General features: G+C 44.4%; 1 protein-coding gene across 12 annotated transcripts in view; it reads right to left on the reverse strand.

Moving 5' to 3' along the window:
• DIAPH2 (diaphanous related formin 2) overlaps nt 1-25,765 on the reverse strand; it is an 867,723-nt gene that overhangs the window by 834,185 nt on the left and 7,773 nt on the right. For 10 of the 12 annotated variants that reach the window (XM_030576660.1, XM_030576662.1, XM_030576661.1 and 7 more), the window contains exons 2-3: nt 9,101-9,133; nt 7,297-7,470 (exon numbers count right to left, since the gene is read on the reverse strand). In XM_030576660.1, the coding sequence (XP_030432520.1) occupies nt 7,297-7,470; nt 9,101-9,133 (207 nt within the window). Of the gene's footprint in view, nt 1-7,296; nt 7,471-9,086; nt 9,134-25,765 lie in introns of those variants that run through there. The other 2 variants (XM_030576665.1, XM_030576659.1) reach the window with 2 other exon arrangements.

Here is a 25,765-nt window from a genome sequence, read left to right on the forward strand (position 1 = left end):
CCACATTTTTTGACCCCCCTCTAAGAATTCTAATAGATTGGTGAGGCATCATTTCCCTTTACAAGAGCCACGTTGACGCTTTCCCAACATTTTTTTCATCTATGGCCTGGTCTACATTACGATTTTAGGTCAAATTTAGCAGTGTTACCTCGATTTAAGCCTGGAACCGTCCACAAGACAAAGCCCTTTTTTTCCCCGACTTAAAGGGCTCTTTAAATCAATATCTTTACTCTACCTCCAACGAGGGATTAACACTGAAATCAGCCTTGCTGGGTCGAATTTGGGGTAGTGTGATGCAATTAGATGGTATTGGCCTCCGGGAGCTATCCCAGAGTGCTTCATTGTGACCGCTCTGGACAGCACTCTCAACTCAGAGGCACTGGCCAGGTAGACAGAAAAAGGCCCATGAAATTCTGAATCTCATTTCCTGTTTGGCCAGCATGGCAAGGTGCAGGTGAGTGCAGATCTCATCAGCAGAGGTGACCATGATGGAGTCCCAGGATCGCAAAAGAGCTTCAGCATGGACCAAACGGGAGGTATGGGATTTGCTCACCCTACGGGGAGACAAATCTGTGCGAGCTGAACTCCGTTTCAGTAAACGAAATGCCAAAACATTAGAAAAAGTCTCAATGGGCATGAAGGACAGAGGCTATAACAGAGATGCACAGCAATGCCACGTGAAAATTAAGGAGCTAAGGCAAGCCTACCACAAAGCCCGAGAGGCAAACGGCCGCTCCAGATCAGAGCCCCAAACATGCCACTTCTATGGTGAGCTACATGTCATGATAGGGGGTACAGCCAACACTACCCCAACCCTGTGCTTTGACTCTGTCAATGGAGAATCACGCAACATGGAAGCAGGTTTGGGGATGAGGAAGATGATGATGATGAGACTGAAGATAGCTCACAGCAAGGAAGTGGAGAAACCGGTTTCCCCAACAGTCAAGATATGGTTTTTCACCGTGGACCTGGAGCCAGTAACCCCTGAACCCACCCAGGGCATGCTCCCGGACGCTGAAAGCAAAGAAGGGACCTCTGGTGAGTGTACCTTTGTAAATACTACACATGGTTTAAAAGCAAGCGTGTTTAATGATCAATTTGCCCTAGTATTCGCGGCCAGTACAGCTACCGGAAAAGTCTGTTAACATGTATGAGGATGGAGCAGAAATCCTCCAGGGACATCTCCATAAGTATTATACATAGTCAGGAATCATTGCCAGTAGCACGTAGTCGGGAATCATTGTATAACAAAGCATGGCCGCGTATGGTCTTGGTGTTTGCTGGCATTCAAACAACATCCGTTCTTTATCTCATTGTGTTATCCTCAGGAGAGTGATATCATTCATGGTCACCTGGTTGAAACAGGATGCTTTTATTAAGTTGACATTCAGAGGTGCCTGCTCCTGCTCGGCTGTTTGGCTGTGGCTGAACAGAAATGTTCCCCACAGCTAGCCACGCGGTGAAGCATGAGTGATCTCTCACACCAAACTGGCACGCCCTCAATACAAGAAGCAAAATGCAACCTTGTAACAAAAGCACATGTGCTATGTAATGTGAACAGCAAGGTTTAACGTGAAAGAGTGTACCCATTTTTCTCTAAAATGTGTCTTTTTAACCACTCTCCCTTTTCCTCCATCAGCTACAAATGTTTCTCCTTCGCAGAGGCTAGTGAAGATTAGAAGGCAAAAAAAACACACTCGAGATGAAATGTTCTCTGAGCTCCTGCTGTCCTTCCACACTGACAACACAGCAGAATGCGTGGAGACAGACAATGTCAGAGTGCTGGAAAGCACAATATGAACGCGAGGAGAGATGGCGAGCTGAAAAGAGTAAGTGGCAGGCTGAAGATGATAGGTGGCATCAGCTTGCTGACAGAAGCTCAGGCTGTTGGAAGATCAAACTCATATGCTCTAGCATATGGCTGAGCTTCAGGAAAGGCAGCAGGAGCACAGACAGCCGCTACAGCCCCTGTGTAACCAACAGCTCTTCTCCCCAAGTTCCATTGCCTCCTCACCCAGGCGTCCAAGAATGCAGTGGGGGGGTTTCCAGCCACCCAGCCACTTGACCCCAGAAGATTGTCCAAGCAACAGAAGGCTGGCCTTCAATAAGTTTTTAAGTTTTAAAGTGCAGTGTGGCCTTGTCCTTCTCTCCTCCCCTCATCCACCATCCCACCCCACCCAGTACTTCCCTCCTTCATCACCCCTTCAGGGCTACCTTGGCAGTTTTCCCCCTATTTGTATGATGAATTAATAAAGACTACATCAATGTGAAGCAACAATGACTTTATTGCCTCTGCAAGCGGTGATCAATGGGGGAATGGAGGATGGTGAGCTTACAGGAAAGTAGAGTGAACCGAGGTGGAGGGGGAATGCCTTCATCAAGGAGAAACAAAACAGAACTTTCACACCATAGCCTGGCCAGTCATTAAACTGGTTTTCAAAGCCTCTCTGATGTGCACCACGCCCTCCTGTACTCTAACCGCCCTGGTGTCTGGCTACGTGTAATAAGTGGCCAGCGATTTGCCTCAACCCCCCACCTCGCCAGAAACGTCTCCTCCTTACTCTCACAGATATTGTGGAGCGCACATCAAGCAGTAATAACAATGGGAATATTCGTTTCATTGAGGTCTATCCAAGTTAGTAAACTGCACCAGCGCACTTTTAAATGTCCAAAGGCACATTCTACCACCGTTTTGCACTTGCTCAGCCTATAGTTGAACAGCTCCTGACAACTGTCCAAACTGCCTGTGTATGGCTTCATGAGCTACAGCATTAAGGGGTAGGCTGGGTCCCCAAGGATAGTTATAGGCATTTCAACATCCCCAACAGTTATTTTCTGGTTTGGGAAGAAAGACCCTTCCTGCAGCTTCTGAAACAGACCAGACTTCCTGAAGACACGAGCGTCATGTACCTTACCCGGCCATCACACATTGATGTTGGTGAAACATCCCTTGTGATCCACCAGTGCTCGAAGCAGCACTGAAAAGTACCCCTTTCAGTTTATGTACTCGCTGGCTTGGTTCTCCGGTGCCAAGATAGGGATATCGGGTGTATCTGTCGCCCCACCACAGTTAGGGAATCCCACTGCAGCAAAGCCATCCACTATGACCTGGACATTTCCCAGAGTCACTACCCTTGATGTCAGCAGCTCTTTGACTGCCTTGGCTACTTGCATCACAGCAGCCCCCACAGTAGATTTGCCAATTCCAAATTGATGCCCGACTGACCGGTAGCTGTCTGGTGTTGCAAGCTTCCACAGAGCTAATGTCCCTGAGCACGTCACTCTGCTATGTCATCAGTGATACTCAGGCATGAACAAATGGTTTTACTTTCTTATTCATGATTTAAGTACTGATCTTAGTTTAATCTATAGCTGATTGCATTAACAATCACTCCGTAATAAAGTAAGCCTAATTTATGTTCACACCTGTATATGAATGTGTTTTGGATCACAGGAGAAGGAGCTCAAAGGCCTGGTCTACACTATGCGTTTATACCAATTTAACGCTGCACCCGTCCACACAATGAGGCCCTTTATATCGGTATAAAGGGCTCTTTAAACCGGTTTCTGTACTCCTCCTCGACGAGAGGAGTAGCGCTGAAATCAGTATTACCATATCGGATTAGGGTTAGTGTGGCTGCAAATCGACGGTATTGGCCTCCGGGCGGTATCCCACAGTGCACCACTGTGACTGCTTTTGAAAGCGATCCGAACTTGGATGCACTGGCCAGGTAGACAGGAAAAGCCCCGCGAACTTTTGAATTGCATTTCCTGTTTGCCCAACGTGGAGCTCTGATCAGCACAGGTGGCGATGCAGTCTCAAATCCAAAAAGAGCTCCAGCATGGACCGTACGGGAGATACTGGATCTGATCGCTGTATAGGGAGACAAATCTGTTCTATCAGAGATCTGTTACAGAAGATGAAATGCCAAAGCATTTGAAAAAAATCTCCAGGCTATGAGACAGAGTCCACAGCACAGTGCTGTGAGACAAGTGTAACGGAAAGCCAAAGAATCAAATGGATGCTCATGGAGGAAGGGGGGGGGGGACTGAGGACTCCAGCCTATCCCACAGTCCCCGCAGTCTCCGAAAAGCATTTGCATTCTTGGGTGAGCTCCCAATGCCTGCAGGGTCAAACACATAGTCCGGGGTGGTTCAGGGTATATCTTGTCAATTTACTCCCCCTCCCCTCCCCGTGAAAGAAAAGGGAAAAAAATCATTTCTTGACTTTTTTCCAATGTCACCGTATGTCTACTGCATGTTGCTGGTAGACATGGTGCTGAGGCACTGAACAGCAGCATCCTCTCCCCTCCCTTCCCCGGTGGCAGACGGTACAGTGCAGTAGGACTGGTAGCCGTCCTCGTCATCATCCCATGAGTGCTCCTGACTGGCCTCAGGTGAGGTCAGCCGGAGGCGCCTGAGTAAAAATAAAAAAGACTCCTGGTTATTCCCGGCAGATGGTACAGAACAGCTGGTAATCATCCTCATCATAGCAACTGGGGGCTGAACTCCATCAGCCCCCCCCGCCTTTCATGTCTAAAGAAAAGATTCTGTACGGGATGCTGGGCTCCTCTCCCCTCTACCATTTAATGTCCTGCTTGGACTATCAGAGCAGCTGGAGGCTGCCTCCCCCTCATTTTATCTCACTAAAAAGTCAGTGTTTCTTATTTCTGCATTCTTTATTACTTCATCACACAAACGGGGGGACCCTGCAACACTAGGCCAGAAGGGTAGGGAGAGGAGGGAAGCAACGGGTGGGGTTGTTGCAGGGGCACACCCTAGAATGGCATGCAGCTCATCATTTCTGCAGGATCTGACATGGAGCGGCTGTGCTCTCTGGTACACTGGTTCTCTAGTACACTTGCCCCATATTCTAGGCAGGACTGACTCTTTTTAGATACAACATAAAGGAGGGAATGACCCGGGGAGTCATTCCCATTTTTGACTTTGCACCCCCAGCTGACCTCAGCGAAGGTCAGCCAGGAGCACCCATGATAGGAGCAGATGGTACAGAACGACTGATAACCATTACCTCATCGCCAATTTACAATGGCACAGCAGACGGTACAGAACGACTAGTAACTGTCTCTGCTACCTTGCAAAGGCAAATGAATGCTGCTGTGTAGCGCTCCAGTACCACCTCTGTCAGCGGCATCCAGTACACATACAGTGACAGTGACAAAAAAGCAAAACAGGCTCCATGGTTGCCATGCTGTGTAGCCTGCCAGGGCAATCCAGGAAAAAAGGGCATGAGATGATTGTCTGCCATTGCTTTCATGGAGGAAGGAATGAGTGACGACATTTACCCAGAATCACCCGCGACACTGTTTTTGCACCACCATGCATTGGGATCCTAACCCAGAATTCCAATGGGCGGGGGCGACTGTGGGAACTATGGGATAACTACAGGATAGCTACCCACAGTGTAACACTCCAGAAATTGACACTCGCCTCGGTACATGGATGCACACAGCCGAAATAATGTGCTTAGTGTGACCACATGCACTCAACTTTATACAATCTGTTTTACAAAACCGGTTTATGTAAAATCGGAATAATCCTGTACTGTAGACGTACCCAAAGTCAAGGCAGCTCCCCTTACATAGATGTGGTGCCATGAAGGTAAGCATAACCTTTTCTGGAAAGGGAATAATCCTTGTAAAAATTCAGATGCAATCAAAAACTATATTAAGACTTTGGAACGAAAAAATATTTTCACCTTCCTAACATGAATACATGTTGCTTCTGTTCAATTTGTACTGGTACACCACGGACTCAAGCTTCTATGTACTCGTGTTGCTTAATATTCTAAAAACTATGTTAATTTTCTATCATACTCTCGCAAAACGTTATCACATTTTAGCATCTCATTTGTGCTCAGTTGACAAATTAAGAGTCTCTAGTAGGTCATAATTATCCATTACTTGTGGTAGTAGCAAACTGTTAGATTTTTATGCTTTCAGCTTTAATTGAGAGCTCTTAAAATAGAACTAGTTTAGGCCATGGCTACACTCACACTTTACAGCGCTGCAACTTTCACGCTCAGGGGTGTGAAAAAACACCCCCCTGAGCGCTGCAAGATACAGCGCCGTAAAGCGTCAGTGTTATCAGGGTGGCAGCGCTGGGAGCATGGCTCCCAGCACTGCACGCTACACCCGTAAAGGATGTGGTTTACATGCAGTGCTGGGAGAGCTCTCTCCCAGCGCTGCTGCTCCGACTACACTCACACTTCGCAGCGCTGCCGGGGCAGCGCTTTGAAATTCCAAAAGTAGCCATACCCTTAACTGAATCTGCTCACCAAAATGAGCCATCACAAAGAACCTATTCCTCTCAATGCCTCTTTAGAGTAAAGTGCTTAGTCATTTAAAGCATTCAATCTGATTATTTCATGCACATTTTCTGAAAACAAAATGATTTACATTCACTGGAGTTGATCTGGAAAGTCCTAAGGAAAGGAATTAGATGGCCTAATTCAATATACATGCTCAAAAGGGTTAAACATCCTCAGTCATCTGTAACACTCATACAGAAGTTGTACACAGATGGTCATTCAGTAGCTCCAAGAAAATGTGAGTTAAATTGGAACTGAGAAAAAGCTATGAAACAAAGCAAACCATGGTCTTCTGTAGCAAATTGTATGCAAATACAATTACCTCTGAAGTACACAAGCTATGCATACTTATTTTTTTAAAAGCAGGTTTCTACGTTACTAAGAAGCATGATTGTAGTAATTTTGCTATAAATCTCACTTATCATAGGCCTTCACATTAATGTTTATACACAAAACCATAAGACCCTGAAGAAAATTAAGTGTTATTTGTATATAAAAAGTCTTTTTGTATTAGTAAGACCTTCAGTCTTTTTCAGAGATCACATAACCATTTCACAATAGTCACATAAGCAGTAATAAACTTCTACTATTGCTGTAACTGTGCTATTCGAAGACTGTTTAAAACAACCGTTTGTCAAGGATAGAGATCTCAAATTTGTTTTAATTTTTCAAGTCTTTTGTAGTTCTTTTAAGACCTGAATTAGGCAACTCCTGAACATGCCATGCACTCAGGCAAACTTTACTGATTATTCAGTCAAGTGACAGATTATGTAGCTCATAAAATTAAATAGCTGTCTTTTGTATGATGAGAATAGGGTATGTCTTGGTGCTTCACAATAATAGCAGCTCCACAGCCAAAGTTTCAAATTTCAAAGTAAGGTGGAAGAACTATTTATTGACATCTCACACTTCAAAACTGTTGATATACATGAAAGTTTAAGTAAAAAACTTAGCAAATTGCTTACCATCATTTTTTCAAAGAGATCCATAACTTCTTTTTCTGATAAATTCATACAACGTTCATCAAACAATGGTTGGGAAACTGGAAATTCACTCAGAGAGGTCTGAGAATCAGGGTGCTGAATGAGAGGTTTCTCTTTTTTAACAGCTGATTTTCTAAAACTTGTTAATCTGTCACGCTGAAAACAAACAAAAAAAGATAAAAATGGGAATTTTTCAAAGTATATACACACACACACCCACCCACACACACACCCACACACAATAAGAAAGCAGCATACATGTTTATTGATCAAATTGCATGCTCATGATGCAATAAACATACCAAGTGTTATTTTAAGTAGCAAGGCCAAAAAAATCAGAGAGACTGTACTATTTACAATTCTTAAAACTCCTTGTTCCCATAGAATTTTTCCCCTCACATTCAGAATTAAGTTTAATCCAAGTAGTGGCACTGACATACAGCCTGTATCACCACATTTAATTCCCATTCCCAGATTCACCTACACATCAGTACATTAGGATCTGAAAAATCTTGCAAGATAGTTGGAATGGGGAGAAGGGCATGCTGCACATTAATTGGTAATGGTCCTTTTAGCCAATTTCTGATTAATAGTGAAATTCTAAGACAATTGCCCAGTCCTCTTTTACCTGAAGAATGATGGTGGGTTTTGGGGGATAATCATGGCTTCATCAGGTGTACACATTTCCACATAAGAAATTTTCCAGAGGAATATAAAATATCTTAAGGTTTTGTCACCAACTTTTCTATTAGGTGTTGAGTACAGTCTCTTATAATTAGCACATAGTGCCACAAGCCAGTTAATCGTTTTACTGCATAGAAACAGCCATTCATAGTTTAATATACTTGATAGACATCAGTAAAAGCATACCATGTGATGTGCAATGAAAGTTCTTAACTAAAACCGAATGGGTTTAGAAGCACATGCATACTCAGTTAGTTTATTATTAAAACCGGAGAAAGAATCATTCCACCAGTTAGAGTGATCTTATGATCCTTCATTCTAAGGCTGTTTGTTACCATATTACTTAATACACAATTCTACCCTGATAGCTGTTAACAGTCAGAAAACCTGTTATCTTATACCACTGCCTGAAGAATGGAATACTTGTTATGTCTGCTTTAATGTCAATGCAAACAAGCCATTTAACAAATCACATTATTGATGTACATTTTATGGAATCAAACAGCCTTAAGAAGATGGACTCAGTAAAACTGTCCATTTGCAACAACAGGCTTAAGCAGCTTATTTAGGTTACAAGTGTATTTTTTGTAGAATTTTTTCATAAAAAATGATTAAGTTCAACTGTTTTATACATTGTTAAGTAACAAACCAACAGGTTAAAAGTTCAGTTGTCTAAAATTAATACTTCCAACCGATTCAAGACTCAAATTTGGTTTTCAATTCCACTTGACTTTTCATGAAATAGGGAAGGGAAAGCAAGGAAGATATTAGTACTGTAGGACTTACTGTACCAAAACTTGAAACAAGTAACCGTATATAAACTGCACCCCTTTTGCTTGATTTAGGTAAAAAAAAAAAAAAAAAAAGTATTTGTGGACAGTGACAATCATTTAAAAAACTGGATTTAAGAATAGCTGCAACAGATTGGAATTTTCACCTATAAGTTAAATTTACAATTTTTTACCACCCCCAATTATTGCAAAATATTTGTAGAACCCAACTAGCGAAACATTTAATATCCTTTAAATACAGTCTTCATTGTCCACAACATTTTGAATAAGATAGCATGCACTGTAGATAAAACTTGCCATGAAAACCTTACCACATCATCTGCCAAAGTTTTTATTTGAACATTCTATTAAAAACCAAAGAAAAAAGAAAAAGCAAGTTACCTAACTGGTGTGACACAAAGAAAAAAAATTAAGCTCTTGTACATTAATGTGGAAACAGTACTTAGAATTCTCCTTTAGCTGATTTACTAGAAACAAACTGATATTATGAATGGGTTTGAGCTAGCAAGACAATTATAACCCCTTACAGAGCACTACTTTCCCTTCACCCAGAAAGATGATTTGTAGGATGTTAAGTTATTAATTTCAACATAGCATATAGCATCAAACAAACACTTTTCCTCTCTCTCACTCTGGTATACTAGTAATCAGTACAGGAACTGTTATACCTAAGTCTCAGTATACTTTGTTTTACAACATGAAAATTTGATGACTTAAGTTTTGTGTGGAGGAAGTCATTGCCAGCATGAGCACACTTCTCTCAGTTTTGCTCACTCAATCTAGAAACATCTAGCAGTGTCAATGTTACATTTCTTTAAAAGCTTTATTTTGTCCTATTACCTGGCTCACATTAAAAAGTAACATATATTTCAGGTAACTGTCACCACATACTACCTAAGAACCAAGTTGTTAGTAATGGGCAATGGTTTTGGTAGTCTGAGCAGGAACCATTACAGAGTTCTAGAGAAAAATGTCACTGTGATTTACATGAGCTATCCAAAACCATAGATGGATAATTATTTGCCAGGGTGGCAGAAAATTTGCTATAGTATAGTCTCTACATTAAAGATCCCATATCTCACTGATTGAGTATCTAACCGGAGCCCTTCCCATTTATTTTAGGTATCAGAGTAGCAGATGTGTTAGTACTCCTGTTCTTTTTGCATTTATTTTAGCTGCATTCCTAATCCAGACAATCAAACCCATATAATTTATAAGGACTATGTTTTACTCACCCAGCTAGCTTTACCAGTCTCCTGCAGATACTCAGTAGTGCAAATTACAACTTTAGCTAGCTCAGATACGGCTAAGTAAAAAGGTGTGCATCATCAGCATACTGTAGCCACTGCAACCCATACAATTAAGTTGCACTGTTAACAGACTCTCCTACATTAGAAACAAGAGCCTGGACAAGATGGAGCCCTGAAAAACTTACAATTTCCTCAGGGAGGAGAAACTGCATGCTTTTTGAGAATGTTCAGCAGGGAAGTAGAGGAGCGACCCAAAGCCTGCCCTATCATCTACTTGTTATGGTTTGCAACTCAGTCACTACTCCTTCATTGTCTGTAGTATCAAAAGGCTGCGGACATTGCTTTACCATGGATATTACATCTTTCTTTATTGCCAAATCATCCACTGATGCTGCCCTACATTCTCTACTCATGGCAATCATCAAATTGACAAGGATTAATGAGCTATGAAGCCACTAAATTCTGTGCCATCAGTAATGGATACTGTGGAAAATAAACCATTAGGTTCTGGAAACTAAGGGGAGATTCAAAGACAGCAGCACTTGTGATAGCTCAACCAGCGTACTTAATGCTCTTGCAATGGCCACTTGCCACTATACTCCTTAAAGCTCATGCTCTCAGCAGGGCTTACTGGTTTGACAGACAACCTTCCCTACACTCTCCAGTTTCGCATATACTCTCAAAGTAGCAGCCAATGTTTTACTCAAGTATTTGGAGACTGCCCAGTTACTGGCTCATACAGCTCACCTTGAGTTCCAGTGGATGTTGCTTAACTGCAACCCTGATATTAACAAACTTCATGTTAATAGCAACATTTTGCCAGGAACCAATCCATCAGGCTGACTTTAATGTTAATGGTATTTGGATATTAGCAACAGGCATGCCACTTATTCATTTGGGGGGGGGGGAAGGAGCCCGGATCACAGGCAGATCTGCAGCCTGGAGAGGAAGCACCAGGACAAGTCTTTCTTGGCTGCAGCCCTGCAAAACATGCCAGTAGCTGGTGCTCAGCACATCCCAATGCTTCCTCACCTGGCAGCAGCACCACAAACCTGCCTGCACTAGGGTGATTTTATCGGGACTGTCACGATATTTACTTGTCCCACGTCCCAACCGACGTTCAGTCAGGACATGAGTTGTCCCGATATTTTGCCCTCGGGCGCAGAGGCAGAGGGGGCTCATGCCCTCCGCCCCAACTCCACCCTTCCCTCCCCCATTGAATCCCTCCCCAAACCCCTGCCCTGGCCCCACCAAGCACGTTGCATTCCTCCTCCTCACCCCTCCCTCCCAGGCTCGCACTAATCAGCTGTATGGCGGCGCAAGTGCTGGAGGGAGGGGGGAGAAGCAGGACGCAGCAGCCTGCTCAAGGGAGGTGGAGGTAGAGCGAAGGTCAGCTGGTGGGGGATGGTGGAGGGACGTGGAGCTGCCAGTGGGTGCTCACCCCATCAATTTTTCCTATTCGCCGACAGCTCTTGGGTTTTTTCTTTGGTTTTTTTGCTTTTGTTTTTTCCTCCGCCACCACCTCCTGCGGGGGGGGGAGGGGGGATTGTTTTTTTTTTTATTGCTCCACCAACCCAACTGTCACCACTTCCCACGTCTCTCATCTGGTCACCCTAGGCTGCACACACAGACCTGCTGCCCACACAGGACATAACAGGCTGAGGTGCCCATACCCCACAAAACAGGGGAACCCCTGCTGGAGTCCCAGTGCTTCAAGCTGGGATGGGTGGCTACGGGGCAGGGTTTTCATTATGGAAGTTCTCAAGTATGACCTACAGATTTAAATTGTACACTGCTTCTGAAAAAGCTACAGAAAACTTCTCAAAACCTAAAATTATTTACTTGTTTTTAACAGAATTGAATTCTCATTTACGTGGCTTTTCTCAAAGACTTTTAAAAAACTGTTAATTTTATTAACTAATGGCAGTAAAAACAGTTTGAAATGGGAATTTGTTTTACTCATGAAGTTTATAATGGTTTCTTAACACTAAAGTTAGCTGTTTAGGAGCAACTAAAAGTAACTTTTCAATTCTTCCTCTTGGCCCTGCAACTCAGAAATGACGAAGCTCTCACTTAGATATTTAAATAATACCTCAGCAAAAACAGTTAATACCACACTATACATTCAGTATTTTGAAAATTCAAATTACAGGACTGAAATTCCATTAACTCATACCTCAAAAGAGGACAATTTTACTTGGTAATTATTATTTTTAAAATATTTCAGAACAGTAAAGCTACAATCTAAAGTTTTCATTTTAACTGATTTTCACAGGTGTACCCACTGGGAAATGATTTATTGTGCACTTCTGAAAGAGGCCAGTTCCATTTAGGTATTTAAACATGGACTTAATTTTAACCATTCAGATTTGTCAACTTTGGCCTTAGAAAGGTTAACTATCACTCTTTATGTGAAGTAATGGTTTTGTCCTCAGTAGCTGAAGTCATAACATATTGATCGATCTGCTTCCATGCATGTTAGTAGTCCAAAATACATGTATGGTTAAACCAAAGTTATCCAGTCAAAGTGTAAATCATGGTCTATGGCAGCTTATAAGCCTGTTAGTAACCAGTTATTTATTCTTACTATTTGATATCTGTTTTAACATGAAAAGGTTCGAACATTTACCCTTTAGTTTCATTTCCACTGGGTTTGAAATGCGTGACTAACATAGTCTGAAGAGTCACGAGGTCACTCAATTTGTGCATGACTGATACACAGAACCTGCCTAGATATGTGGTATTAACTAGTGTGTCCACACAGATACATTCCACCTTTTTTCAAAGACTTTTTTTAAAAGTTAAACTTAAGCAAAATTGCTTCATGTAACCCACTTTCATTCCAGTATCTGTGTGATCAACCCTGAACAACCCTTCCACCACCCTCAAGAGAAACTTGAAATACATTTGTATTTAACCATCCCAGTTTTTAGTCAAGATTAACACGTACTGTTTATTACCTTCCCTTTGAACACTAATTCTTAAATTCTGTTTAATGTTCAATACTAAATTACTGTCTCCTGTTTAGTCATTAAAGTCTGTGAATAAAGCTCAACAGCATTAGCTTTTCTTTGCCTAAATAGCAGCTAGCTTGTGGGCTTCCATTTATGAACCCAAAGTCTTACACAATTTTCTAACCTTGCTTATTATCATCTTTCTAAGCAATAATGATAAAAAGCATTGTCCTCTCATGTCAAGGAATCAAGAATAGCTTTTTCTTGAGGTCCTGCTTAAAGGTTACCAGCAAAACAAAAAGCACCTGGGGTTAGCACAGACGAGTCCACAAGCCATAAAGAAATAAAAAGAAATAAACCTTCCTAGACATTCCCTGATCTACTTACATATCTGGGTGTTTCAAATGAGTAGTTTATAGGTATGATTTGATGATTTTTCATATCTGGCCCAAGCTCTAACAGCATAGCTGCTGTGTCCCTTCTCTCCAAGAGACCACCACAGACAGACAAAGGGGAAGTTTTTTCCCCAATTTTAAAAAGTTCTAGCCTACCCATTCATTCTTTTGGTCAGGTGCCCACTTCCTTCCTTTAACCTATGGACTTTTTAGCCCTTTACAGGTAAAGCAAGTAGAGAACAGCTACTAACAAGGATTTGATAGCTAAAGGGCTAGCTGGGTGTCCATAAAAGGGCACTACCCACCCCCGTCATTTATCACATCCCATAATACCGTTTCCCATTTTTCACCTCCTGAAGAATTAGCTTACTTCGTCATAATTTCCCATTTTTTTCAGCACAATTTCTTCTTCTCATCTAGGTCCCCTGGAGTTCTCACTGGGTTCCAAACTATTTTTATCTGGATTAACACACTTTCTTCTCTTCCATACCAATAAACACCATAATGAAACCAAAAAACCTATGCAGCACCCCTTTACCAGTCTCTTAAAAAGTACGAGTGACTTATTACTCTGCTTACAATCTGTGCCAAGTTTCAGTCTAATTAATTTTGTAATAGAATTTAATGTAGCACTGCATCACATCAGTATCTTATCTAAGATTTAATAGGTTATAACAGATATTAGTTTTGCCTTATTAAGCCCACAATTGTATCCTACTTTTTACTACACTTTTTTTTTTTTATTTGTTTTCAAGTAATACTGGTTCTGCTCACTGTAAAGCCGGCATTTTACTGAGAAAGTCATTTTTCACAAAAGGCAAATGACCAGTACAAGAACATCCTCAAGTTTCCTTGATATTTTGATGGCTATTATCAACCAAACAATATTTTGAAGGTGCCAGAAATCCCAGCATATAACTAGGAGTTTTTAACTGCTTTCTAGATTTGGAGTTTCTTCATTCAATTGGAGTATCTCCAGGATGTTTAAGCAAGTGGACAGCATGTTTTTTCCCCTCATACTCAAATGTTTTCTCACAAATCTCTCTTCTCTTTCTTCTTCATGCTTGTCTACATGCCACTCAAGAGAGCAAATCACTCAAAGAGCAGGCCAACTGACTCCAGCTGAAGGTCACTGTGGTTACCCCACTCCTGCCCTGAAGGGCTTAAAACAGCCCTGGGAGACAGCTGTGGCAGGGAAAGCAGCTACTAGGCTTAGACTAACCAGACAGCAAATGTGAAAAATTGGGATGGGCTGGGGGGGGGGGGGTAAGAGGAGCCTATATAAGAAAAAGACCCAAAAATCGGGACTGTCCCTATAAAATCAGGACATCTGGTCACCCTAACTAGGCAGATTGGGGAAGCAGCCACAGCTGGCCATGCCCCAATCAGGCCTCAGCTGGCCCTATATAAAAGGCTGGGAGCCAGGAGCTCAGTAGTCTCTCTCTAGCTGTAGAGGGAGGTGGACTTGGCTGCAGGGACCTGAGCAGAGTACCTGAGTGGAGCAGGGCTCGGGAGCTCCAGCCTGGAAAGCCCCAGGCTGCGGGCTAGCAGAAGGCCAAAGGGTACTGGGGGTTGCAGAGGGCAGCCCAGGGGTAGGCAAAGGCAGCAAGCAAAGGCAAACCCAACCTTGCCAGTGATGAATAGGCTGATACTGCAGTCTGCCCCAGGGCACAGGGGCTAGAAAATGACAGGCAGTAGCCTTATACTGAGGTGAGGTGGGGACAGTGGGTGAGGCTCCTAGGGGAGGGGAGACCTTGAGACAAAGGAGTTACTGCCAAGAGGCAGCACCCCAGATAATGGGACAGCAGGTCTCGGAGGGACACGGGGGGCAAGTGGCAGTGAGACACTGGTCTGCAGAGGGCACCCCGGAGGCTGGACAAGCTAATTCCCAGAGACAACCAGCAGGAGGCGCCACAGGGGTGAGTCCCATTCATGATAGTCACCCTCCACCAACCTTGTGCCCTGCATCCTATTTTGTTATGCTTCATCACCTCCACATCTCTGGCTTCTTTGTTCATGTGTTTTCACCTTTACTGTCATGAAAAACTCTCAAGTCTAGGTCAATCACCAAAGAGCTAAAGTGTCACTCATGAGGCTGTCCACTTAGTATTTTTTCCCCTGTATAGCTCCCCCTTAGTTTTAATAATTGCTTCAGTACCACATTCCCCAAACATTTAGGGTCATCACTTGGGAAAACAATAAAACGATTTAACTAAAAGGGAAAAAAATATCAGTGAAATTTTGTGTATTCTGTTGCAAACAACTCTTGTGATAGAAGATTCAGTAAAGCATAATGCATCTAGAAAACTGGATTTCAGTGTAATCTCCACCAATTGGGCAGGAGCATCTATTAGAGATATGGAGATACTCATTTTTGGTTTATTTCCTTTCAGTATGTCATAAATCAGTAATGATAAAGTCTCATTTTTTGCCTTTGCCATCACACAATAAAATGGACCAAAACTTTCCAAAAAATAAACATTTTAACAAAAACTATAAGGCACTGTCCAAAACTTGGCTATTACCTTCTTACCACCAAGTTACGTGAACAAATTTTTAATGCATCCAGCAATGAAGATCGAATACTTAAAGCTTAACATTACACACAAACCACATTTTTTATTAAGTTTATCTCTGTTTATTTCTTTATGGCTTGCGGACTCCTCTGTGCTAACCCCAAATGCTTTTGCTTTGCTTGTAACCTTTAAGCTAGATCTCAAGAAGGTTATTCTTGATGCTGAAATTTTGTAAGTGTGTGTTTTTTTAAAATCTAACAATAGCCAGAATTTCAAAATATATTTTCTTTTTGCTTTTCATAAAATTTACCTTTTTTAAGAACAGGATTGGATTTTGTGTCCTAAGAGGTTTGTGCACATGTTATTTAATTAGCTGGTGCCAACAGCTGATTTCCTTTGTTTTATTTCTCAGCTCTTCCTGGGGGGAATGGGAGGTGAAAGGGTTTGAGGGTACCTCACAGGAAGAAATTCTGAAGTGTGCCTTCCTGGGCTCTCAAAGGGGTTTTTGCTCTTGGGTGATGGCAGCATCTACCCAACCAAGGTCAGAAAAAAGCTGTAACCTTGGGAGTTTAATACAAGCCTGGAAGGCCAGAATTAATTTTTAGAATCCTTGTGGGGCCCCCGCCTTCTGCATTCAAACTGCCAGCGTGGGGAATCATCCTTGACAGCTGTTAGTCCAAAAGAAAAAGCACATGCCAGGCAAGTTTAGAGTGTGTACAGTTTAACTCCCTAGCTCTGGGTACCTGATTTAGGCTAAGCCTACATCTGAAAGATAAGTCAACCTATATTAGGTCAGCTTACAGCCACCACATAGTTACTGCAGTGGTTGATGTCCACACAACCCTTCTTCTGTCAGTGGTGCATGGCCTCACCAGGAGCTCTTCCATTAACTGAAGAGGGGCAGGGTGAGGGACTGAGATAAGGGTTCTCAGCTCCCCACAGCTGCCCACGGGGCACGCAGGTGCCCCCTGAGGCTTCTTGCCTCCATGTTCCCAGCTGGAAGCAGGGGAGAAGCTGCCCAGGATGTCTCGCCTCCATGCTCTCAGCTGGAAGATCCATCCTGGGCGTCCAGTTGGCTGCCATGCTTCCAGCAGTGAGCTGGGACCCTGGAGGACAGCAAGACTTCCAAAAAGGAGCAGGGAGCCCAGGCAGCAGCCCAAGCTAGGAGCCTTGGGTGGCAGCCCCCTTGGAGTGGAGACCAGACAGCCTGGGAGATAGCTTTCTTGTCAATTTCACAGCTCTAGAACAGCCATGGAATTGACAAGAATGACAACCAACAGCCAATGTAAGGAACACAGTGTCTACATACACACTATATTGTCCTAACTACACTGACATAAGCCCTATGCCTCTCATTGAGGTGCTTTTATTATGCTGGCATAGCAAAGGAGTTACTTTGGCAGAAGGAGCTATTCAGTGTGTAGACCTCCACTGTTTTGCATAGCGTAGACAAGGCCTTAGTATTGCTGGAATTTTTCTCTGATGTCAACAGTGGTCAACATTCACTGCCTGTTGAACAGCTGAAAAAAAACTTCGCCAGTTGAGCCTTCTCTGCCTACTGAGTCAAAAGGATGAAATTCAGTAAGGGCAAATGCAAAGTACTCCACTTCAGGAACAATCAGTTGCACACATACAAAATAGGAAATGACTGCCTAAGAAGGAGTACTTCGGAAAGGGATCTTGGGGTCATAGTGGACCAGAAGCTAAATATGAGTCAACAGTGTAACACTGTTGCAAAAAAGCAAACATCATTCTGGGATGTATTAGCAGGAATGGTGTAAGCAAGACACAAGTAGTAACACTTTCCCTCTACTCTGCGCTGTTTAGGTCTCAACTGGAATACTGTGTCCAGTTCTTGGTGCCACAGTGCAAGAAAGATGTAGACAAATTGGAGAAAGTCCAGAGAAGAGCAACAAAAATGATTAAAAGTCTAGAAAACATGACCTATGAGGGAAGATAGAAAAAAAATGGGATTGTTTAGTCTGGAAAAGGGAAGATGAAGGGTACATAAGTCTTAAAGTAAATAAAAGTTGTTACAAGGAGGAGGGAGAAAAATTCTTCTTAACTTCTGAGGATAGGACAAGAAACAATGGGCTTAAATTGTAGCAAGGTAGTTTTAGGTTGGACATTAGGAAAACCTTTCTGTCAGGGTGGTTAAGCACTAGAATAAATTGCATAGAGAGGTTGTGGAATCTCCATCACTGGAGATTTTTAAGAGCAAGTTAGACAAACACCTGTCAAGGATGGTCTAGATCAAACCACCACAAGGACCACATGAGGACTAGTACGTTGGCTCGAGGGTTGCATCACTGACACCTTTTCATATAAAGTATACAGCCCGCACGCAATATGACCCTGGCCTCGCCCCCACTCCATCCCTTCCATGAGGCCCTGCCTCTTTCCACCCTCGGGGGCCAGCGGGGGGCATTGGGAGCTTGGCGGTATGCAGCAAATAAGTCTGCGGGCAGCGTGTTTGAGACATCTGGTCTAGATAATATTTAGTCATGCCATGAGTGCAGGGGACTGGACTAGATGACTTCTAAAGGTTCCTATGATTCTATGATGACCAAACATTGTAGGTGAAGATTTCCTGTTTAAAAGTAATGTTTAGGCATTTAGGAATTTAACTTTTTTCAAGTTGTTTGGTATGTTGCTACAAATAAAAGTTTAAACAGATTTAGATAATCCTTAAGATTTATTATTTTCCCTACAAAACTGGGTTTAGTTTATATCATTTAAACACTGGTACAAACAGTTGCCTTTTTAAGGCAGTGCACTGAGTGAATATTCTGAGTGAATATTACTATTTTCTCTCAGAATCCAGCTTAGACCTAAGAATTATGAATGTCCATCATCTGCAGTGTTTACAACTTCAGAGCTATATGCTGGTACCACCATCAGTGCCGTAACTAAAACATGTACCAAAAGACTACCTTCACCATCCAGTAAAGTCATCAATGAGTTTGTCATCAGGACCAACAAATTCCAGCTAGACTCCACCGATTAAAAGATTGCTCAGTTCATTTATGCAACAAATTACCCCTTTTATCTTGTTCAGACGCAACATTTCATTCACATAGTTCAATCATTATAACTCCTCTACATCAAGCCATTCCCAGAAGGCAATGAGGTGGCTTCCTTATAATGCTGTTTGGCAGCCGCCTGCTTTGTCCACTGCTTGCAGAAAGAGCAGCCGGTTGGAGCCAGGGTGGACTGGCAGCCCCTCATCAGCTCCCCGCTCCCCTAAGTTCCCTGTGCAGCAGCCGCCCAGCAAGCTATCAGTTGCCGGCAGTTCAGCTGTCCCTCCCCTCACTGCCATGCGCTGCTCCTGCCCTCTTAAAGGGGCAATGTGCATCTCTCTCTCTCGCACAGGGTGTGTGTCTGTCTGCCATGCTGTCTCCCATCCCTCTATTTGTGCTTTCTTGTAGAGTGTGTTAACCCTTGAGGGCTCAGCTGTTCTAGGTCATCGTTTAGCAGTAAGGCATTCCCTGGGAAATATCTCATCCTCTTCCACCCTCTGACTTCACCACCTCAACCAAGCTTCACAATCATCAGTGCTGTGCACAGTATTAAATTGTTTAAAACTGTGTGTGTGTGTGTGTGTGTGTGTGTGTGTGTGTGTGTGTGTGTGTGTGTGTGTGTGTGTGTAAACAAATTTCCATGGAACCTAACCCCCCATTTACATTCATTCTTATGGGGACAGTGGATTCATTTAACTTCGTTTCGCTTAAAGTCACATTCTTCAGGAACATAACTATGTTAAGTGAGGAGTTACTGTATACACTACACGTATGGCCCTGAGGATGTCGCATGAGCTACAGCTGTGTGCTGATTGGGCTGCAAGTGCCTACAGGCTGCAATTTGAGAACCACCAAAATAGGGCTCCTACTGATGTAACTTGTCCATTACACCAACTTAACTCCACCTCAAGGAGAGGCATAATGCTTAAGTCGTTGTAGTTAGGTCAGTGTTATGTCAGTGTAGCTATTGCATGACTTACGTCGACAGTCACTGCCTTTCAGAAGCTGACCCACAATGCCCCACATTGACAGTTACTGGTGAGGACACACATTGCTGACACAAGAAGCGCAGAGTGAACATGCAAAAGCACTGTGTAGCCTAATTCTGAAACAAAAAGCTTATCTTCTAATCAAATTATTTGCCAAGCCTACAACCCAAGAAAATAATATTAACCTCCCAAAAATCAGGCAACGTATGTAAGATTGGCTTGGCAGGCCAGGCAACTGACTGGACAAATATTTTCAAATATTCCAGCAAGAATGCCAGGATGTAAGCAGCAGCCTTCCTTTTTTATTGCATCATAGTACCATCCGTTAGAAGCCTACTTACATGTCTTGATCATATCTTTTACTGTAAGTTAATGTCACCTGTTGGGAAAAAGGTGAGCTAACTATAAGCTGAGCATCTTGATTGTTCTAAAAGACTCCAGCCAAACATTTTATGTATGTTTATTTTATTTCTTCATTTGTGTACTAGGCCATCAGTGTACATGGTGTTTAATGTGATTTGTAAACCAAGCTGAAATATGGATTCTTCCCCAAAGAGCTTACAAATCTAAACTGACTAGACAAACAAAGAAATTAACTCTGAAGGGATTGTGGGTGGGGGGGAGGAAAGGAGGTTCACATTCATTAAACCTCCTCCCCCAGAGAAAAGATGCACAGCCATTAAGCTTCTTGAAGAGTTGGCCTGCTGCCTACCTGGCATAAATCCATTTTAAAATGACACCGGTAGTGTGTTTTATTTTTTCTAATTCCTCTTTATTTTGTAGCTCTTCAGTCTTCAATAACCTTCCCACTTCATTGCTAGATTAACATGATTTAAAAAAAAAAGAATAGTTTTGTTTTGTTTTCTTTTTTTGTTTTAGGACTCAGTGTTTCACGTTTGAATTAATTTATCTCAGTTAAGTAATTTCTTTTTAAATTGGACCTAAATACTGAAGGCTAGGCCTACTGACGATCATCACATCTTACTCTGTTATCATTCTAACAAATTAGTGCTTTAAAATGTTTTTGAACAATTATGATTGGTCAAATGCTCAACCGTGAAGTTAGATGAGATTAAATGTACGTGTAGATGGCTTTCGTGTGCTCTCTCAACTTGTGTTTACCTGCTACATAAAAATACTTAAGAGTGTTGGTGAATAGCACTGGCTGAAGGGAGGCGAGACAAGCACCAAAAACACTGTCAGACTGCATGGTCACATGCCATTGTAAACACAGAATCATGTGCTTAAGTCCTAATGTAAGTAGAACAATGAAATTCCACTATAAAACAAGCATGGGCAAGGGTGCAACTTCTCAGAGACAGGTGCATGCACACAGGTGCAGCTAGCCCCATAATTAAGACACATGACATTTGGCAACTAAATTGTTCAGTTATGTATGGGCTATATTGCTTTTCACCTGTAATTAAGTACTGCGAATTGATCCAAAAGCTATTTAGTGACCATTTTATAATGGAGTTCTCAATCCATTTCCTGGACAGCGAAAGGGGGCAAATTAGTCTTTCACCCCAGTTCTCATGATCATAGTTAGAGAAAACTAGCTCAACAATGTTCAGAAGCAGTTCTTCTAATGCCAGTGCCAAACTAGTTATATGGACAGATGGCTTCCCCTCTCTCCAGTGTTGCCCATCTGGCACCTTTCATAAGCACTAAATTCACTTAAGGAAAACTAAGTAGGCATCTCAAATAGGTTTTCAGTCTACTAGGATGCACTTCTAATTTACTGACATTTAACCAAAGAGACTTGGAAGGCAGAGTTTTTAGATTAATGTTTTCTAATCAACCCATGTCTACAGCAACTGACAAGAGTCGCTGATGCAATCAATCGATTATCCGATTTCCCCATCTTACTTTGAAAGAGAACATTTTCTTTCAAAACGTAACCATGAAAGCATGCAGTAATGGCAGCTGGTCTGTTTCTAATCTTCGGTGTAAATAAAAAAAAACAAAAATACTATACTATTATACATTCTATAGCTGTTTCATCAGGCCCCATTAATTTTTTGTATATTCTTATTTACATACTTAACCTGGAAAACAAGTATAGAAGGAACACTGATTTTATTACTAGTGTATTTTGAGCATTTGCATTGCTGAATACTGCTGGCAAGTGAAATAGTTTGTTGCTATAGTACAGGGGTGGGCAAACTTTTTGGGCCCAGGGCCACATCTGGGTGGGGAAACTGTATGCAGGGCCAAGGCAGGGGACTGGGGTGCGGGAGGGAGTATGGTGTGCAGGAAGGGGCTCAGGGCAAGGGATTGGGGCAGAAGAGGGATGTGCAGTGAATGAGGGGGCTCAGGGTTGGGGTGCAGAAGGGGTGTGGTATGCAGCAGGGGGCTCAGGAAAGGGAGTTGGGGGCCAGGGTGCAGGAGGGCTTTGGACTCTAGGGTGGCAGCGGCGCACACCGGGGCCAGGTCAGGCTCAAGCCCTGGCCCCAGCCCCGCTCCAGGAAGTAGCTGGAATCATGTCCCTGCGGCCCCTGGGGGAAGGGGATGCAGGGCTCTGCAGGCTGCTTGCCATGCCTCCAGGTACCTCCCCCAAGGCTCCCATTGGCCGCAGTTCCCTGTTCCCGGCCAATGGGAGCTGCAGGGGGGTGATGCTGAGAAGATAAGGCAACACATGGACGGAGCCCTCTGCCTCCTCCCCCCCACCACAGGGATGTGATATCAGCCGCTTCAGGGAGCGGCGCAAGGCTTGAGGGCAATCCCGTGGGTGTAGTTTGCCCACCCTGGCCTGGTGGGCCGCAGGAAATAGCCCCGCGGGCAATGTGTTTGAGACGCCTGATCTAGTCTGACCTCCTGCACAATGCAGGCCACAGAATCTCACCCACCCACTCCTGTAACAAACTCCTAACCCAGGGGTCGGCAACCTATGGCACGCGAGCCAATTTTTAATGGCACGCGGCAGCCTGCTGGGACTCCGCATCTCATTAAAAACCTGCCGACACGGCAAGCCGCGGGGTTCGTAGTCCCGAGCCGGAGCGCTGGCCTAGTGCAGCAAGCTGCCGGCTCCTCCTCCGCCTTCCCCAGAGTCCTGCCGTCACCCGCACAGAGCTCTGGGGCTGCGCGCTCCCACGGGGCAGCGTTTGGCTCCATGGGGAGGGAAAGACACTCCTCGCTCAACCGGAGCCCTGCTGCCGGGCGCACAGCGCTTGAGGGGCGGGACGGATCAGGGCTGCACATGGGGGGCGGGTGGCGACGGCAGCGGCAGGGCTCTGGATGAGCAAGGAGCCTCATGGTACGGGGGCCGGCTCCGGGGCTGGGTGGAGGCAGTCAAGGGACAGGGAGCAGGATGGAGGGGTGGTATACTGGGGGGTGGTTGGGGTGGGGGGCTCTGGAGGGGGCAGTCAGGGAGCAGGGGGGGTTGGATGGGGCATATGAGTCCCAGGGTCTGTTTGGGGGGTGGATAGGAGTCAGGGCAGTCAGGGGACAAGGAGCTGGGGGCGGGGGGTTGGATGAGTTGGGAGTTCTGGGGGGACTGCCAGGAGGTAGGGGTGTAGAGAGGGGTTGGGACAGGCAGGGAGCAGGTGGGGGGGGCTGTATGGGTCCAGAGTTCTGGGAATCCTGTCGGGGGTGGGGAGCGATTAGATAGGCATGGGAGTCCAGGGGGTCTGTCTGGGTGTGGATAAGGGTTGGGGCACTCAGGGGACAGGTAGGGGGTAGGGTCCGGGGGGGGGGCAGTCAAGAAATAAGGAGCAGGGAGGCTTAGATAGGGGGTGGGGTCCTAGTAGGGGGTAGTCGGAACAAGGAGCAGGGGGAGTTGGGGGCTTGGCAGGGTGCAGAAACCCAGCCCTCTGCCCTGAGCCCTGATTCCCCCCCCCACACACACACACACACAGTCCTCTGCCCTGAGCCCTGTACCACCACCCAGCCCTCTGACTCCTTGACCCCCCCCATGACCCCAGCCCTGACTGGCACCCCCACACATACCCAGCCCCACTACCCTGACATCTGCACCCCCCTCACATGCCCCCAGCCCTCTGCCCTGACTCTTGCACACCCCCATACCCCAGCCCCTCAACATCCCATGCACCCTGCACATCCCCACCCCCATCCTGAGCACCAAACGGGAGCCCCTGCACCCTCACTCACATTCCCACCTGCACCCCTCACACCACATGGGAGCTGCCCAGTAAGTGTCCCCACACCCAAACCTCCTGTCCCAACCCTGAGCCCCCTCCTTCATTTTAGCTCCTGGCCAGACCCTTCACCACCAGCCCTGTGCTCAGTCCACTCCAACTCTCAGCTCAGTGCAAAGAGAGGAAGAGAATGGGCCAGAACCAGGGAGAAGGTAGGTACCCACTGTATGTGGGCAGGGCCGGGACCCCAGACCGGCACTGGGCTGAGTGGGTCCGGCAGCCGGGATCCCGGCTGGCAGGAGCCGGAGGATGGAATCCCTGAGCGGCAGTGAGCTGAGCCGCTCAGCCCACTGCCGGTCTGGGATCCCGGCCACCAGCCCCACACAGCCCGCTGCCAGTCTGGGGTTCTGGCTGCCAGACCCTTCGCAGCTAGGGTCCCGGCTGCAGGCCGCACTCAGCCCACTGCCGGCCTAGGTGAACAGAACTCCAGACCAGCAGCGGGCTGAGTGGATCGGTAGCGTAAGATCAACATTTTAATTTAATTTTAAATGAAGCTTCTTAAACATTTTGAAAACCTTGTTTATTTTGCAATATAACATTAGTTTAGTTATATAATATATAGACTTGTAGAGAGAGACCTTCTAAAAAACATTAAAATGTATTACCGGCAAGCGAAACCTTAAATTAGAATGAATAAATGAAGACTTGGCACACCACTTCTGAAAGGTTGCCGACCCCTGCCCTAACCTATGTCTGAGCTACTGAAGTCCTCAAATTGTGGTTTAAAGACCTCAAGGTGTAGAGAATCCTCCAGCAAGTGACCCGTGCCAAATGCTGCAAAGGAAGGCGAAAAACCTCCAGGGCCTCTGCAAATCTTCCCTGGAGGAAAATTCCTTCCCGACCCCAAATATGGCAATCAGCTAAACTCTGAGCATGTGGGTAAGACTCACCAGCAAGCCTCCCAGGAAAGAATTCTCTGAAGTAACTCAGATCCCACCCTATCTAACACCCCATCACAGACCATTGGGCATATTTACCTGCTAATAATCAAAGATCAATTAATTGCCAAAATTAGGCTCTCTCATCATACCATCCCCTCCATAACTTATCAAGCTTAGTCTTGAAGCCAGATATGTCTTTGGCCCCCACTGCTCCCCTTGGAAGGCTGTTTCAGAACTTCACTCCTCTAATGGTTAGAAACCCTCATCTAAATTCAAGTCTAAACTTCCTAGTGTCCAGTTTATATCCATTTGTTCTTGTGTCCACATTGCTACTAAGCTTAAATAATTCCTCTCCCTCCCAAATATTTATCCCTCTGATATATTTATCATATCCCCCCTCAACCTTCTTTTGGTTAAGCTAAACAAGCCAAGCTCTTTGAATGTCCTTTCCATTCCTCGGATCGTCCCAATAGCCCTTCTCTGTACCTGTTCAAGTTTGAATTCATCCTTCTTAAACATGGGAGACCAGAACTGCACATGATATTCCAGATGAGGTCTGACAAGTGTCTTGTATAATGGTAATAACACCTCCTTATCTTTACCGGAAATACCTCTCCTGATGCATCCCAAGACCACATTAGCTTTATTAATGGCCATATCACATTGGTGGCTCACAGTCATGCTGTGATCAACCAATACTCCAAGGTCCTTCTTCTCCTCTGTTACGTCCAACTCATGTGTCCCCAATTTATAACCAAAATCCTTGTTATTAATCCCTAAATGCATGATCTTGCAATTTTCACTATTAAATTTC

Source organism: Gopherus evgoodei, chromosome 9 (assembly GCF_007399415.2).
Source record: "Gopherus evgoodei ecotype Sinaloan lineage chromosome 9, rGopEvg1_v1.p, whole genome shotgun sequence".
In the NCBI taxonomy this organism is placed as follows: domain Eukaryota; kingdom Metazoa; phylum Chordata; order Testudines; family Testudinidae; genus Gopherus; species Gopherus evgoodei.